The sequence below is a fragment of the Leucopleurus acutus genome (genome assembly GCF_964270905.1).
Source record: "Leucopleurus acutus genome assembly, chromosome: 4".
NCBI lineage: Eukaryota > Metazoa > Chordata > Mammalia > Artiodactyla > Delphinidae > Leucopleurus > Leucopleurus acutus.
Genome location: NC_139146.1, coordinates 36,306,890 through 36,322,798, shown reverse-complemented (window position 1 = coordinate 36,322,798; position 15,909 = coordinate 36,306,890). Strand labels below are relative to the sequence as shown.

General features: G+C 49.3%; 1 protein-coding gene across 2 annotated transcripts in view; it reads right to left on the bottom strand.

The window, feature by feature from the left end:
- Positions 1-2,452: 2,452 nt before the first annotated feature.
- Positions 2,453-15,909, bottom strand: part of CRMP1 (collapsin response mediator protein 1) — a gene marked incomplete at both ends in the record, with an annotated part of 67,543 nt that continues 54,086 nt past the window's right edge. For both annotated transcript variants that reach the window (XM_082838647.1, XM_082838648.1), the window contains 3 exons: positions 2,453-2,544; positions 6,372-6,537; positions 9,197-9,376. In XM_082838647.1, the coding sequence (XP_082694773.1) occupies positions 2,453-2,544; positions 6,372-6,537; positions 9,197-9,376 (438 nt within the window). The remainder of the gene's footprint in view (positions 2,545-6,371; positions 6,538-9,196; positions 9,377-15,909) is intronic.

Sequence of the window (15,909 nt, the reverse complement as noted above, 5' to 3'; positions counted from 1 at the left end):
AGCCTCCTAGAATTAAGGCTTGTCTGTCTTGCAGCTGCCAGGACCCCGTGCCTGTGCCTCTTGGGAAGCTAATGTAGGACAGGGGTGCTGGCAACCTCAGCAGGTGATGCTGACTGGGCAGTGGTCCGGTGACTTGGCAGCCGGGCAAAGGTCCCATCAGAGTCGGTCCTAGAGGGAGGATGTTAAGGCTTCCACTTCAGCTTCTGCTCCCTGATAGGCTGGGGGGGTGATGCGGGAGAGAGGAAGTGCCTTCCAGAGAGCAGGGTGGGTAACTTATTGTTGCCAACTTTACTCTTCTGGAAGTTTCTGCGATGTCCTCTAGTAGTCCCAATGGGCCAAGGCCAAATATCAAGTCATTACCCTCCATTCTTGATCTTTCTTAGTATTTAGCTTTGTTTCAAGAAAATCCGTAACTGACCCTAAGCCACCACCTCTCTGGACCTTAAGGTATCCTAACCCAGTGAGGGTGGGGGGAGAAGACACTAAAAGCATAAAGTAGACGTATACCCATCCGAAGCCATCCTGCCTCAAATGACAAAGCTTAGCAGTTAGAAGCAAGGAGCTTTGGACATGTGGGTCCCGGATTTAAATATTGGCTGTGCCACTTCTTGTGTGATCTTAGATGAATTACTGACCTCTCTAGGACTCATCTGTAAATGATGTTAATAATAGTGCCTACCTTACAGAGCACCTGACATGTAGCATGTGCTGTACAGATAATGCCGCCATCATTATCACCACGACCACCACCACCATCATCACCATCACCATCATCACCATCACCATCATCACGTGACATCACCATCAGCATCATCACCACCATCAGCATCAGCATCACCATCATCACCAGCAGCATCATCACGTGACATCACCATCAGCATCATCACCACCATCAGCATCACCATCATCACCAGCAGCATCATCACGTGACATCACCATCAGCATCATCACCACCATCAGCATCAGCATCACCATCATCACCAGCAGCATCATCACGTGACATCACCATCAGCATCATCACCACCATCACCAGCATCATCAGCATCATCACCACCATCATCACCACCATCACCATCAGCATCAGCATCAGCAGCATCACCATCACTACTAACTGGTAATCAAGACAAACAACTTTGAGGTTTTACTCCTCCTTAGAATGTATACCTCCCATGGGACTGGAGGTCAGAAATGTGAAGCTCAGGAGATGGTCACTTCCAATCTGAGGCAGTCTGACCCACATAACACACAGGAAGAGACAGCACACCAAGGAAAGGCTGGGCAGGAGGGAAGGGACATGATGTGATTTCAACCTATTTCACAGAAGCCCTTGGCCAGCCATCGTCCTCCTCTTCTCATCCTTGTTCTCATGACCTAACACTCCCCAAATCATGACTGGCTCCCTCTTCTCCCTCCTCCACTCCCCCGGCTACCTAACAAGAGCGGGTCCTGCGGAAGCAAGCACCGCTGTCCCGTTACTACAAAGGGGAGCACAAAGCATGAGCATCTGAGCAGCCATCACTTAAATGCAAACACCCCAGTCAGGGAGTGGGCCATTTATTTTCTTTATTTTTTCACAAGCTTTGAATTCAGAAATAAGAGTCACAATAAGTCAGTTGTTAAGTAAAAATGAGGGTGATTACAAAGGAAAACTATGTACAAAACTTTAAAAATCTGACGGCCTCGTCATCCACCTGGGAGGGACCAGGACATGGGCGCCGGGAGCAGCTGTGGCCACACCGTGGTCAGCCCTGAATGAGGGTGGGAGACCCCTTTCTGAGTGTGAACCTGGCTAGGCCTGCAGTCTGGAGCGGGATGGAAGGACACACACAGACCGGAAAGACGTCATGGCGAGTTACAGGTGCCACGGAGACCAGGGTTCCTGACACAGGACGAGAGTGATGCTTCTCTGGCGGTGGGGCGGGCTTCCTTCTCGTGTAGACCTGGGGGAGGGGACGATGAGGACACATCTTCCTGCTGTGAGTTTTGGAGCTGCCCCCGAGGGCTTGAGGTCTGGGCTTTGTGTCTATGTAGGGCCTCGGCTGTCTTCTGTCGGACGCACTCACAGACTCGCAGACATAACTTAGTAACATGCATCAACTATCCTAGAACAGCTACAGGGGTGCAAGGGAACCACTCAAGAGAATCGTGGAGCCCGTGGCGTCAGAAGTGGGAGGGACAGTACAAGACGAGGCTGGAACCTGTGTTCACTAAGGAGGGGCCTGGAGACACCATGCTCTGAGGTGGACTCAGATGAACACACAACTGTGGGCAAGGGATTTCCAAGCAAACACACCACACTAGTACCACTTCTTCCTAAACCAAAAAGGAAAGAACATCATTCCATTTTCCCCCCATCAGTACCAAACGATACTGTGGGTTTCCAAACACTGACAGGGCAAGGGATGGACATCCTTCCCAGAATCCTTCACGCTTGCTCATCCACGAGTTGCCTTCACCCGAGGCTGGTGATGTTGGAGCGGCCACCAGGGGGCGCCACGATGCGGTGGCCGGTGCGCCGGGGGTTGTTGTCATCTATCTGGGCACCTGGAAGAGACAGAGCCAGTCACTCCAGCGAGATCTGCTGACACCAGCTCCATGTGCTGCTCCTGCGGGCTGGGTGCCCTCTCATGTCATGTCCCCCAGCCTCTGGGACGCCGAGCCCTCGTCTCAACACGCCTTCCTTCCTCACCATCCTTCAGTCCAGGCTGACCTCTGGGAAGGCTCCCTGACCTCCACGGGGTCCGTTGCTCCCTCTTCTATGCCCCCCAGGCCCCGGGGCCACCCTCCTGCAGCCCTGACCACGCTGTGCTCCTTCTTGTCTGGCTTCATGTTCTTGAGACGAGTGGGCAAACACTTACTGAGTGCCTACTGCGTGCAGACACAGACTTGGTGCTTTAACATATGCTGTCGAATTCAGGGCTCACAGCAACCCTATGAAGGGAGTGTTGTTTTAGCCCCAGTTTACAGATGAGGAATTTAAGGCCCAGGTCACGCATTGTAGGGGGTACCACTAGAGGGCAGGGAAGCCAGGATCGTAGCCCCCCTGGTTTGTCCCCAAAGCCCCAGCTCCTACCACACACTCACAACAACACTTGGCAGTGTCCATTGTTCCCAGGGTGTTTTATGCGCTATGCACGGGGGCACACGTATGTGCATTTGTATATTGCGTGCATGCATGTGTGTATCTGTGCATGTGTGTGCATGCGTGCACGCTGTGTGTGAACACTTGGAGCTGGGTTTACCCACCCTGTTTGCAGTGGGCAGGTCTGCATGGGCGGGGGTGGGGGGCGGCCTTCTTTGTTTTAAATCTGCAAAGCCAGCCATCCACGCCAATCTCACGCATTCTCTTGCAGTTAAAGAAAGATTTAAAATTGGAGCACTAAGCTCAGTGCCTGGCGCTCAGTGAATATGTATTAAATGAAGACTGAATGACGGATAATGCTGGGAGGGAGGGATGTTGTGGAGAGGGGTCCAGTCGGGAGACTTCACTTCCAGCACAAAGGGTGCCTGGAATTTGGGTAATTTGGAATCAGACACTCCCCTCTCCCGGCCTCATTTCCTTTTCTGTAAAATAAAAGCCGACTCCATCCACAGTATTGTGTACTCTATTGCCTCAAACCACAGGATCAATTTTAGGGCAAAGCAGGTGTAACGACGAGCACACGACAACAGGATTCACTGGATTCACCGTGAACCTCACTGATCGGAAGATGCTGGCCTGATACGAAGTTGGGATGGTCTACATTGAGAGCTCTGCTAGGCTGCCCGCTAGGGTCAGGCGCTGCCTCCCAGGGTACAATATGTGTACTGAACCAATGCCCGATATTCGATGTCTTGTTCCCAGGAACCAGGAGGTGGAAACTGGATTATCCCCTCTCACCATCACTCCCAATGATTTCACCAAAGAGGAAATTTAAAATAAACACATGAAAAATGCTGACCCTCATAAGGAATCAAAGATTTACCAATTAGGACTTCAATGAAAATGACGACAAAAATAGCTAGATGAGGTCTTTCTACCTCTGACTTTATATGATCTGTGTAAGCCACAACGAATTTGGTTTAGAGTACTGACTGATTTTCTCTCATTGTTTCATTGATAGACAGTGTGTCTTCCTAGACCCAGAAATCAGGCCAAGTGCTTAATATCTTTCTACCCCATAAGCATCTTTACCTTGCTTGGTTACATGCCAGGTACTTTGAAAATACCTGTTGTACAAAAGGACAGTACTTCAATAAACCATGCTACGTCTTTATGATGTAACCTCACTCAGATATTTAAAAGGACATCTGTGGGGCTTCCCTGGTGGTGCAGTGGTTGAGAATCTGCCTGCCAATGCAGGGGACACGGGTTCGAGCCCTGGTCCGGGAAGATCCCACATGCCGCGGAGCAACTAGGCCCGTGAGCCACAGCTACTGAGCCTGCGCGTCTGGAGCCTGTGCTCCGCAACAAGAGAGGCTGCGACAGTGAGAGGCCCGTGCACCGCGATGAAGAGTGACCCCCGCTCGCCGCAACTAGAGAAAGCCCACGCACAGAAACAAAGACCCAACACAGCCAAAAATAAATAAATAAATAAATACATTGATTAATTAATTAAAAGGACATCTGTGAAGTCCATCCTGATGTTGTAAAGTGTCTGTGCGGTTGGTATCCAATGGAGTCACCTGTGAAACTGCTGAGGGGCTGGTCAAAGGCAGTGCTGGGGCTTTAGAGAGAAGTGGGTGCTGAGCAGGGAGAAGGATGGTTGGGGGACACTTCCTGCAGACTTTCCATTTCATTGTTTTTTTGTTGTTCTAAAAGGGAGGGAATGTCTCTCAGCATTTAATTGCAATCGTGAATTGCGTAACATGAGACCAGAGATCCAGTGTGCAAACTCCCTGAGAGGTTGTGTGTTGTCACACACAGACAGTTTTCCAAGCATTGCAACCAATCCCTGTTCTGCTGACTGAGCATCAGAGGAAATATTCCAGTTGTGTTTAGGGTCCACCTGTGCAAAAATATTAGTTTTCTTTAGACACTGGATCACACGGTGTGGGAGAAACTCTTCCATGACAGGCTCAGGGAAAGTGAGATGGACTGGACTGGGGGACCCTCTGATTCATGCTCCCCACTGCGTAATCCCTGAATGGATGGTAGGTTGTCACCCCCGCAATTTAAACTAGTATTTCATCTTCTCTCTGCCCCTTTCATTCTCTCTTTTGCCAACTACATCGCCTTTTCTGTTTAAATGTCCTTCACTCCTGCTGGACCAGAAGTCAGCCCACTGAGAAAACTCAGCCCTGTTTTTTTTGTTTGTTTGTTTGTTTGTTTGTTTTTGCGGTACGCGGGCCTCTCACTGTTGTGGCCTCTCCTGTTGCGGAGCACAGGCTCCGGACGCGCAGGCTCAGCGGCCATGACTCATGGGCCCAGCCGCTCCGCGGCACGTGGGATCTTCCCGGACCCGTGTCCCCTGCATCGGCAGGCGGACTCTCAACCACTGCGCCACCAGGGAAGCCCTCAGCCCTGTTTTTACAGCCCATGAGCTAAGAATAGTTTTTTGCATTTTTAAATGGTTCCATTTCAAATGGTCTTAGATATTGCCTCTTGGCTCACAAAGCTTAAAATATTTACTACCTGGCCTTTTAAGAAAAAGTTTGCTGACCTCTAGAATAGACTGAGCCTGCCCAGCTGTGTCTTATTCATCGCCGTATTCCTGGCACCTAGCACAGCATACAACTCATGCTAACACCTCAAATATTCGAAATTCCAAGGCAATGTCCCAACATGTGCACACCTGCCCTTGTGTGGCGATCTGATGGAACTGCAGACACACGGCCCAGGAGCCTTCAGAAAGTCTGAAGGAGCACGTGACTTTTGATTTTTGTCTGCACACATTTGTTGAGCACCAAGTCCTGGCATTTTGATGCTGAATGTCTTAGAGCCTTAAGAATAACACCACTCTACACACAGGGCTGTTGTGAAGATGAAAGTCATGAGTTACGAGAATGTGTGCTGTACTGCCATGGATGGCTGAAGACCCGACCCAGAACGTACATCCAGCAAAGGCAGCTACTCTGATTCCCCTCTCCACACTTAGCTTCATGGGTAAGAGTGTAAAATGTCCCCAAGAGTGTTAAGGAAGAGCGTAAGGCCAATTTTCAGGCAGACTCTTCATAAATCAGGGTCAGGTATCTCTGTGCTGCTCCCACGGACCCTCTCTGCTCTCTGAGCTCCCCCAGCCCTCTCTGCCCAACCCCGGGAGGGGAGGGGAACCCACACTCCCATCTTCGGCTCCTGATCGAGTGCCTGAGGCCGTGGATTCATTTCTCAGGAGTTCAGGGCTCTGGGAGCCGCTGTGGGGTGGGGAACCTTGGCCGCTGTAGTTTCATACCTGATAAACTGAAGTTGGACTGGTGGAGGTTTCTGATCGGTGGAGGCTGGTGTTTGGAAGGCGAAGATTTGACAGAAGGAGCAGGGGTTGCATATTTGGGTGTGGCTGGCACCTCGTACACAGGACCGTCATACATGCCCCTGGGAACCCCCTGCAACCCAGAAACCTAAACAGAGGACAAGAAGAGCAACTGATTGACAAGATGCATGTATGCATTCCCGCGTGCAGGAGAATGACCATGGTCTCCTCGGGGATACACACACGTATGCACAAACATGCACACATGTGCTCGTACACACACCACACAAGGCACCCACTCTCACACGTGCACAGGCATACATATATGCGTGCGCACAAACATGCACACACACATATGCATGCACACCCCACACACACTCCACATACACATAATTCACACATGTGCGTGCACACACATGCCTGCACACACTAATATGCAGAGTACACAATCACATGCATACACACAATTCATACATGTACGTGCACATACATGCCTGCATACACACCGTGTCTGATATACACACTAACGTATATAACACACACACACACACAATCCAACACACATTCATAAAAAGGCAAGTGCACACTCACATGCATACACACATATACACACACACACAAGCACAGACACATACACAGCTTCGTGCAGGAGGACTCCAAAGGTATTTCCAAGAGGAAAACACTTCCCTGACACCCTGACAAGGACCCCTGAATCAGGGACTGGTGGCATCAGGGGGTCGTCTTCATCGTGGATTTGGGGGCAGGTAGTTTGGAAGGTGATCCCGCAAAGGAGGAGGGAGAGAGGAGGGAGAACACCCACCACAGGGAGAGAGAACGAGAAGGCCGCCTCCGAGGGCACCTGGCTCAGGGCTACTGCAGGGGGTAAACCTTCTGGACGGGACACAGCGCACAGCCTCCATCCCCGTGGGTGGACAGTTGTCCTGGGAGAGAGAGCCATGAGGCAGAGAAGCCAAAAGCTACAGGGGCTCCGGTGGGAGGCTGGGAGCCTGCTGGTGAGCTCAGAGCCGGCCAGGGGAGTGTGGGCGTCCGTCCCAGGCCCTGGGAGACAGAGTGTGGCCAGGAACACATGCAGGTTCCCACTGTGAGTCAGTGACAGTGTCCTGACCCCAGCTTCACGTCCCTCTTCCCCTGCACGGGTGACAGCGCCCGACCCCAGCCCTAGCCTCCCTCCTCTACAACAAAGGGGTCCTTTTTCAGCACCAATATCAAGGGCCCAGCACTGCTTGGTGATAACCCATCCTCTGCCCCCAGGAGCCCTGCTCCCCTGACGCCCTGGGACCTCACTGTCTCTGCCCCATCCCTCTCAATACCTGCTTCCTGCGCCTCTGGGCTTCCCTGGTTCCAGCCGGTTCCAGGCCTGTGTTCCTGCCCCCCAGTTCCCTTCAGTGACCTCTGAACTCAGCTTGGCCAGACGTAGGTTCTGGGGCAGGGCCCGTCCCCCACCTGGCCTGGCCTCCGTGCTCTGCCCTCAGGTATGCGGGGAGGGTGGCCCTGTGCCAGGGGACCTGTCCGCCTGGCCACCGCAGATCACGTCTTGGCATCGAGGTCAGGCATGCACCTCTCACAGATGCTGACTGTTAACCACAGACCTCAGGTTCAAACTGATTTAGAGGGAATGAAGCCAGCCAAGGTGTGTTTCTGCCCCCTTGGTGGGTGTCCCAAACAGGAGTTTACACGAGTCCCTTTGTCTCTCAGCCTGCTGTGGCCACATCGCTATCCCTGGCCATCTTTCGGATCTAACTTGCCAATTCTCCATGTCCATCATTTCCCCATCTGACGCATAACATCTGTGCAATTTGGTATCCTTGACCTGGGATGCTACACTTTAAGGCGTGGAGAGGGACAGTAAACAGACACAGAGCATTCTGATGGTTGGCCTGGGAGTCTGGGAATGCCAGGAGGCCTCTGGGCTCTTGCATCTAAATTGGAAGCACAAGAAGAGTGGGACCATACCCAGGTGGGCACACATGCACACACACACACATATACAAACACATAAGCGAGCACAGGAGCACACACACACAGGAGCACCCCATGCATATACACATACACCCGTGCACATACACAAATAAAGCTGGGCTTTCCGGCAGACATGAGCCGTTTTAGTGCGGGAAGCAGGTTGTCATGGTGATGGGAGGGACCTAATTAGGGAAGATGATTGATCACAGATGGGAGTCTTTCTGAAGCACGAGCAAACTTCCTCCTCTGAACTGGACTGGGGACGGGACAGAGCCTGTGCCTACTCCATGCCCTTTGACCTCCTGAGTCCATGCTAAGACTCCTCAAGAAAAAGGGGGGAAGGAGGATGCAGAATGGAAGGGGAGCAAGGAGAAGGAGAAAAGAGGGCAGATCGAAGGGAGTCTAGAGGCAGTTCTGCCACCCCTCAAGTGGGCTAGGGAGGTTTATTTTTACCAAACGGCACTAAGGGCTTCAGAGCTCTCCCAGCTGTGTGATGCTGGGCAGTCCTGCACTGCCTTGAGCGCCAGGGTTCTGATCTACAGAAGGAAGGTCATGACACCTAAAAGAGGGGGTGGTGAAGACCCCCCCAGGATGATGCAGGATGTGCGTCCTGGCTGGTGTACTCCCAGGACTCCTCCCATCGCCCCACATGCACAGCCCTTTACAGTTGGCACATCCCTGGCACCTCGTCGGTCTCGTCTGGTCCTCACTCCAGCCTGAGACGCAGGCGGGTCACGTCCCAGCTCATCTGACACGTGAGGAAGGGGGGGCTCGTGCAGCTGTGACATTTGCTCGCTCTGCACACGACAGACCCTGGCTCCACATACCTTGTTCCTGATCCTGACGCGCTGGTAGAGGTACTCGGGGAAGGGCTTCCTCGGGATGAAGCGGCCTGCGCCCTTGTTGACGTTGATGCTGCCGTCCTCAAAGACGATCTTGCCCTGGCTGATGACCACCAGCGGGGAGCCGTGGCACTCCATGCCTTCGAAGATGTTGTACTCCACAGCCTGCACGGCAAGAAACGCGGGCTTTTATCCAGCTTCCGGGGCTTTTCTCCGCATCAGCCCTGTCATCCTAATGGTGATCCTGCTACACATCCTATCACAGGCACTTTCCAATGCTTGCTCTTTCTGGAAAACACCTTTAGGACTGTGTAATGTTCCTTCGTACACTTTCATTTGCATAATCAGCCCCTCACTGTCGGGCTTTTCCGTTGCTGGTGGTTTTATATAATCGAACTAATATCGTCTGGGGCATCGTGAAAGTGAATGGGGCTCCTGGAGTTAGGCAATGAAGCCACGCTGACTATAACTGAACATTTTGGGGTCTTCTTTTAAAAACATTTTCTTTCATTTTTCCTAAAACTAAATTACTGGGTCAAAGGATATGAGCTTTTGAAAGACTGCCGAATTATTTTCTGAAGGCATCGGACCAATTGGCGCGACATCGGCAGCGGGGGAATATTTCGTAATTTCATGTCTATGAAATGCCCTCCAGCACCAGGTAAGGTCATATTTAGTTATTTACTCATTTGAAAGACAAAACATTTCCTAGAAAATATGCATTCCTTTCATTAGTCCTAAAGTGAATATAACTACCACCAGCCAAACTCTTTGATTATTCAAAAAGTAGGGGGAAAATACGGTAAAAATTCAAACGGTACAAAAGATGTGTAACTTTTTTTTTTTTTTTTTTTGCGCTCCGCGGGCCTCTCACTGCTGTGGCCTCTCCCGTTGCGGATCACAGGCTCCGGACGCGCAGGCTCAGCGGCTATGGCTCACGGGCCCAGCCGCTCCGCGGCATGTGGGATCTTCCCAGACCGGGGCACGAACCCGTGTTCCCTGCATCCGCAGGCGGACTCTCAACCACTGCGCCACCAGGGAAGCCCAAGATATGTAACTTTAAAAAAAAGCAGGTCTCTCTTTGACCTCAGACCGAGATGCCTGCCCCACACTGACCTTTCTGGAACCCCAGATATTTTCTGTGCGTGAGTAACTTTCTCATGTTCCGAGCGCTCTGGACAGTTTCACCTTTGTTTTTCGCCTTACCTCACAGAATGCTCCCCATCAGCGAATGTTCCCATGTCGTGGGTTAAAAATGTTTTGATATTCCTTAAACTGCTGCACTGGATTCCACCCCAGGGACATACTATCATTTACTCATCCAATTCTCAAGGACAAGCATGTGGGTCTTTGCCCTGCTTTTGCACAATAAACACACTTGAGTGTCCACACCGGCACGTGTGAACATCTTCGTAGATGTGGACTTTGGGCCAAAGCGTAAACAGATTTTAACTTCGACAGATTTGCCTTCCAAAAAAGGCAGCGCTGATTTCCATTCCCGACAAAACTCCATGAGTTTGTCGGCATGCTAGTCCCACCTCAGCTCCATCCTATTAAACCCCGGCATCTCAGACACTGGCACAAGTAAAAACAGCATCTCACTGCAGTGATTTGTATTTGAGATCGGATCTGTTTTTAAATGAATAGAAACCCTTTGTATATTTCTTCTTCTGTCACTGCGTTTCTGCACCCTGTTCTATTAGGTTCTTGGTATTTTCCTTAATGGTTTCTAAGGACATATTCAATGTTAAAAAATCTCTCCCTTTGTTTGTCCTGTGTATTGCCAGTACTGTGTATTACCAAACTTCCCTGTCTGTCCTCTGCCTTTTGATCTCATAAAGTATTAATTATCATTCGCTGCAATGTAGAGGGTTTTTTTTCTTGGTTTCATTTGTATGTAGTCAGTGGTCAAACAGACCAATCTTCTCCTTTGTACTTTCTAGGTTTTGTCTCTTTCTCAGAAAGGTCTCCTCCCCTTCAAAATGATCATTTTAAAAAATGTGTTTTATTCTAGTCCTTTTATAACTTTATTTTATTTCAATCTTCAACCCATTTTGAATTAGTTTTGTGGTCAAGCGTACAGCAGCCGCCTAGCCCTATGAGCCGGGTATTCAAACACAATTGGTTGAATAACTGTCTGTGTAATTTTAACGGTCTCCTTTGTTGAAACCAAACTCTCATATATGCGGTCGGTCTATTGCCTGGCTCTCTTTTCTCTTCTGCTAATACCAAACTGCCTCAATCACTGTAGCTTTATAATATGCTGTAATAACTGGGATGATTAGCGCTCTCTTTAGTTTTCGTTTTCTTAGAAATGTTTTGGCTATTCTCAAATTGTCTATCTAGGAACTCCGTTTTTCTAGTTAAAAAACAATTCCATTCCATTTTCTGATGCGATGACTTCAACTTTATAAATTAGAAAGAACTGATATTTTTACTCTGTTGAATGTTTTTAGCATAGAAGGACTTGCGCTTATGGAACTCTTTAGTTTTGATTGTTATTAGAAACAGGGTTTTGATTTCCATTCTGTTTTTCAAAGTGCTCTTTAATTATCTCATAGAAAAGGAATCAATTCTTTATATTGATTTGGAATCAGCTGATGGATTCTCTTATTGTTTTTGATGGTTTTTAGGTGCGTACTCAGGGCTTCGATGTTGATTTTTTACAAACAGCTGCTAATACTATGCTTTAGACTCTTTGTGGCCGCTGCCTCCCAGGCCCCAGGCAGAAGATCTGTTTTCAGTTTTAACATCTGCTCATCTAGCACTTCCTGAGTCACCCTGAAGTGACCCCGCTAGGCAGTAATTTACAATTTTGCTGAAGCCCAAATGTCCATTGTAAATACTGAAAGGCAGTGCAAGAAGCAAATCACTTACCTCGCAGTCAAAACTAGACAACTGCCCAACTCATTCAGCCCAGCATGGTCTGTTAGTTGTCTTCTTAGAGGAAGGACACATTACACGCCACAGTGGCATTCCTCAATTGGGGAATTCTTATGAGGCTCAGGTTATACTACCCACAGATGTCACATTCTACATTTCACAACTACATGGAGTTTTTGGCTGTTGTTGTTTGTTTAATTTTTCTATTTCTGTCCACACCGCATGGCTTGCGGGATCTCAGTTCCCCGACCAGGGTTCTACCAGGGATCGAACCCGCGCCCTTGGCAGTGAGAGCACAGAGTCCTAACCACTGGACTGCCAGGGAAGTCCCACAACCACATACAGTTTTAAAAGCGAATTGTTTCTTGCGTCTCCCTCCCACCCTCCCTATCCCACGAGGATACATGTACATGTATAGCTGATTCACTTTGTTATAAAGCAGAAACTAACACACCATTGTAAAGCAATTATACTCCAATAAAGATGTTAAAAAAAAATAAAAGCTAATTGTTTTATTTCCTAAAGGTACTTACGAACAATGTAAAAACTCAAATAATACAAAAGACTATGATTTAAAAAACTGTTGTGTCTCCCATCCTGGAGCCCCAGTTCCCCAGTACCTCTCCCAGGAAGCAACTACTGTTCCTCAGTCTTTTATGTCCTATAAAAGATAGCCTGGGGCTTCCCTGGTGGCACAGGGGTTGAGAGTCCGCCTGCCAATGCAGGGGACACAGGTTCGTGCCCCGGTCCGGGAAGATCCCACATGCCGCGGAGCGGCTGGGCCCATGAGCCATGGCCACTGAGCCTGCGCGTCCGGAGCGCAGAGGCCACAGCAGTGAGAGGCCCGCGTACGGCAAAAAAAAAAAAAAAAAAAAGATAGCCTGACACTGATGAGTGGATAAGCATGGTATATGTTTATATCCATCAATGGATTAATGTGGTTTATCCAAGCAGTGGAAGACTATTCAACCATAAAAAGGAATGGATTGATACCTACTACAGTGTGGAGGGGCCTCCAAAACATGATACCAGGTAAACAGAAACAGAAACAAAAGGCCACATACTGTGTGATGCCATTTACAGGAAATGTCCTGAATAAACAAATCCAGAAAGAAAGCAGATTTGTGGTTGACAGGGGCCTGGGGAGGAGGAATGGGGAATAACTGCTGATGGATATTGGGTTTCTTTCTGAGGGGATGAAAACGTTCTAGAATTAGTAGTGGTGATTGTACGACTTTCTCAATATACTAAACACACTGCTGCACTGTACATTTTAAAATGGTGAAATTTATGTCACGTGAATTACATCTAAACAAAGACTGTAAAAAAACTAGGTAGTCTCTGGATATACAAGCATGTCTGTGACCTATGGGGTGATACTTTGAAGCAAATACTTTTCCCACGAAGATATGAAAGAATAAAAGTTGTGTTCTTTTTACAGAAAAGTAGATTTAAATTTTGAATCACCGATCAAGATATAAGAAATGATTTTCATTGTCAAAAGGAATGTTTTTAAAACTGAAAAAATAGGGCTTCCCTGGTGGCGCAGTGGTTGAGAGTCCGCCTGCCGATGCAGGGGACGCGGGTTCGTGCCCCGGTCCGGGAAGATCCCACATGCCGCAGAGCGGCTGGGCCCGTGAGCCATGGCTGCTGAGCCTGCGCATCCGGAGCCTGTGCTCCACAACGGGAGAGGCCACAACAGTGAGAGGCCCGCGTACCACAAAAGGAAAAAATAAATACATAAATAAAACCAACCTCTAAGACAGCATTTTTCGATCCATGTTCTGAAAAACATTTGTTTCTTGCACTGCTTTAAACAGAATTGCATTGCTTTAAACAGAGAAAATGGAACAGAAAAAATGCTGTGGCCAACTGGTCTCATGGCATCCTGAATTGTCCTCTTCTTATTATGAAAATAATTCAAATCTGGCTTGGGACAGAGAGGGCACGCTTTTCAAGTTTAACGAATCTGAAACATTCCTTCTCACATGGGTAATCTCAGGTCTGTGACTTATTATTATGGGTTCAATTGTCCCCAAAAAGGTATGTTGAAGTCTTCACCCCCAGTACTTCAGAATGTGACTGTATTTGGAAATAGGGTCATTGCAGATGTAATTAGTTAAGATGAGGTCACACTGGGGTAGAGTGGGCGCTAAATCCAATGACTGGTGTCCTTATAAGATGATAAGACATAGGGAGACAGCCAGAGATCGGAGTGATGCATCTACAGACCAAGGATGGCCAGCGACACCAAAAGCCAGGAGAAAGGATGGAACAGAGTCTCTCCAAGAGCCTTCAGGGGAGCCCGGCCCTGCTGACATCTTGATTTCAGACTTCAGGCCTCCGGAACTGTGAGAGAGTCAATTTCTGTTGTTTCAAGCCACCAGTTTGTGGTACTTTGTGACAGCAGCCCCAGGAGACTAATACACGTATCCTCTCTCTGTCCATTTTCTTACTTATTCATAAATAATAACATACCTAACTTAGAAGGTTATTGTTTTAAGTGAGACGATGTATGGAAAATGTAAGCACAGAGTAACTACAAGATAGTATTTGATAATATTTGGAATTTGATAACAATTGGAACCCCTGCTCCTTGACCCAGTGTCCTCTTCTTCCCTGGACCACAACGGCCTTGTGAGCTGACACCACTGGGGGGCAGCGTGCCTCTCCTGCCTTCCCAGAGCCCACCTGGTCTGTGCACATCACCGCGTCCATAGTAATTAAAATGGAGTCGTGTGTCTGCTGGGCGGTGAGTGTGGAGAACAGCATACACCTTTCTCCAGGGGAGGCTACCTCAGGCTCATTTCCTCCTGACCTGTCCCCAGGGAGGGGGGTGAGGGAAGCCAGCCTGTCATCAGGGAGCTCTGGTTATTTTAAGAATGACCACTGGTTGATAAGCTGGACAGACCTCTCTGTCCCCAGGCCATGGGTCTTGTGGCCGAGGGGGACCTGGGGGCCACACTCATGAGCTGCTACAAGTGGTCCTTGTCACTTTCTCTTGAGGCTTCCTTGTGCCTGGTGTTCTGTCCCCATGCACGTGGTCTCGCCCCTCACCAGCAAGTGACCACTGGGCTGGGGAATGGCAGCCGAGGGGGGTGAGGACTCCCGTCACAGACTGATGCTGTGTGCACATGCTCTGCCTCCCAGCCCACGCCCTGTAACAGACTTTGATGAACCAGGGACCAGGCTGAGGACTCTGTGTCTCGTGAGTGTGAACATTAGTCTGGACCCGAGACTGCTGCTGACCATGCAGAGTGGGTCTGAAGCAAGCACTCAGGGAGGGAAAGATGTCCTGTGTCTCTCTGCGTCCTTAGAGGTTTGATGGATGAGTGAAGAAATCAAGGGCATGTAAGACACGAAGGGCAGAGAAAACCCACACCCATAGGCTTGGGGCTTGGAGCCCGGGAGAGTGTGCACGAGTCAGTCCGATCCTTTCCTTTGATGACTGCGAGCCCGGCCCCAAACTGAAGTGGGTTTCTGATATAGCAGATCAAACCCTCTCCAGCTTGGTAAGTAAATTGGAGAAAGAATCTCGGACCTTATACATCCCCTCTCTGAGCCTGATGGCTTGCTCCATGGAATCAGGAGCAGAGTCAGTCGTTTAAGAATGCATGTATCTGTACACAGGAGCCCGAGAGAGAGAGAGAGAGAGACAGAGAGAGAGAGAGAGAGAGAGAGAGAGAGAGAGAGAGACGTGGGAGAGACACATGCAAGAACAGCTTAGTTGAGCCTGCTCCAAACCCTTCTCCCAATCTCTCCAACTGGAGGAGAAATCTGAAGGACCGAGTCATGCCAGATATCAGATCACATTC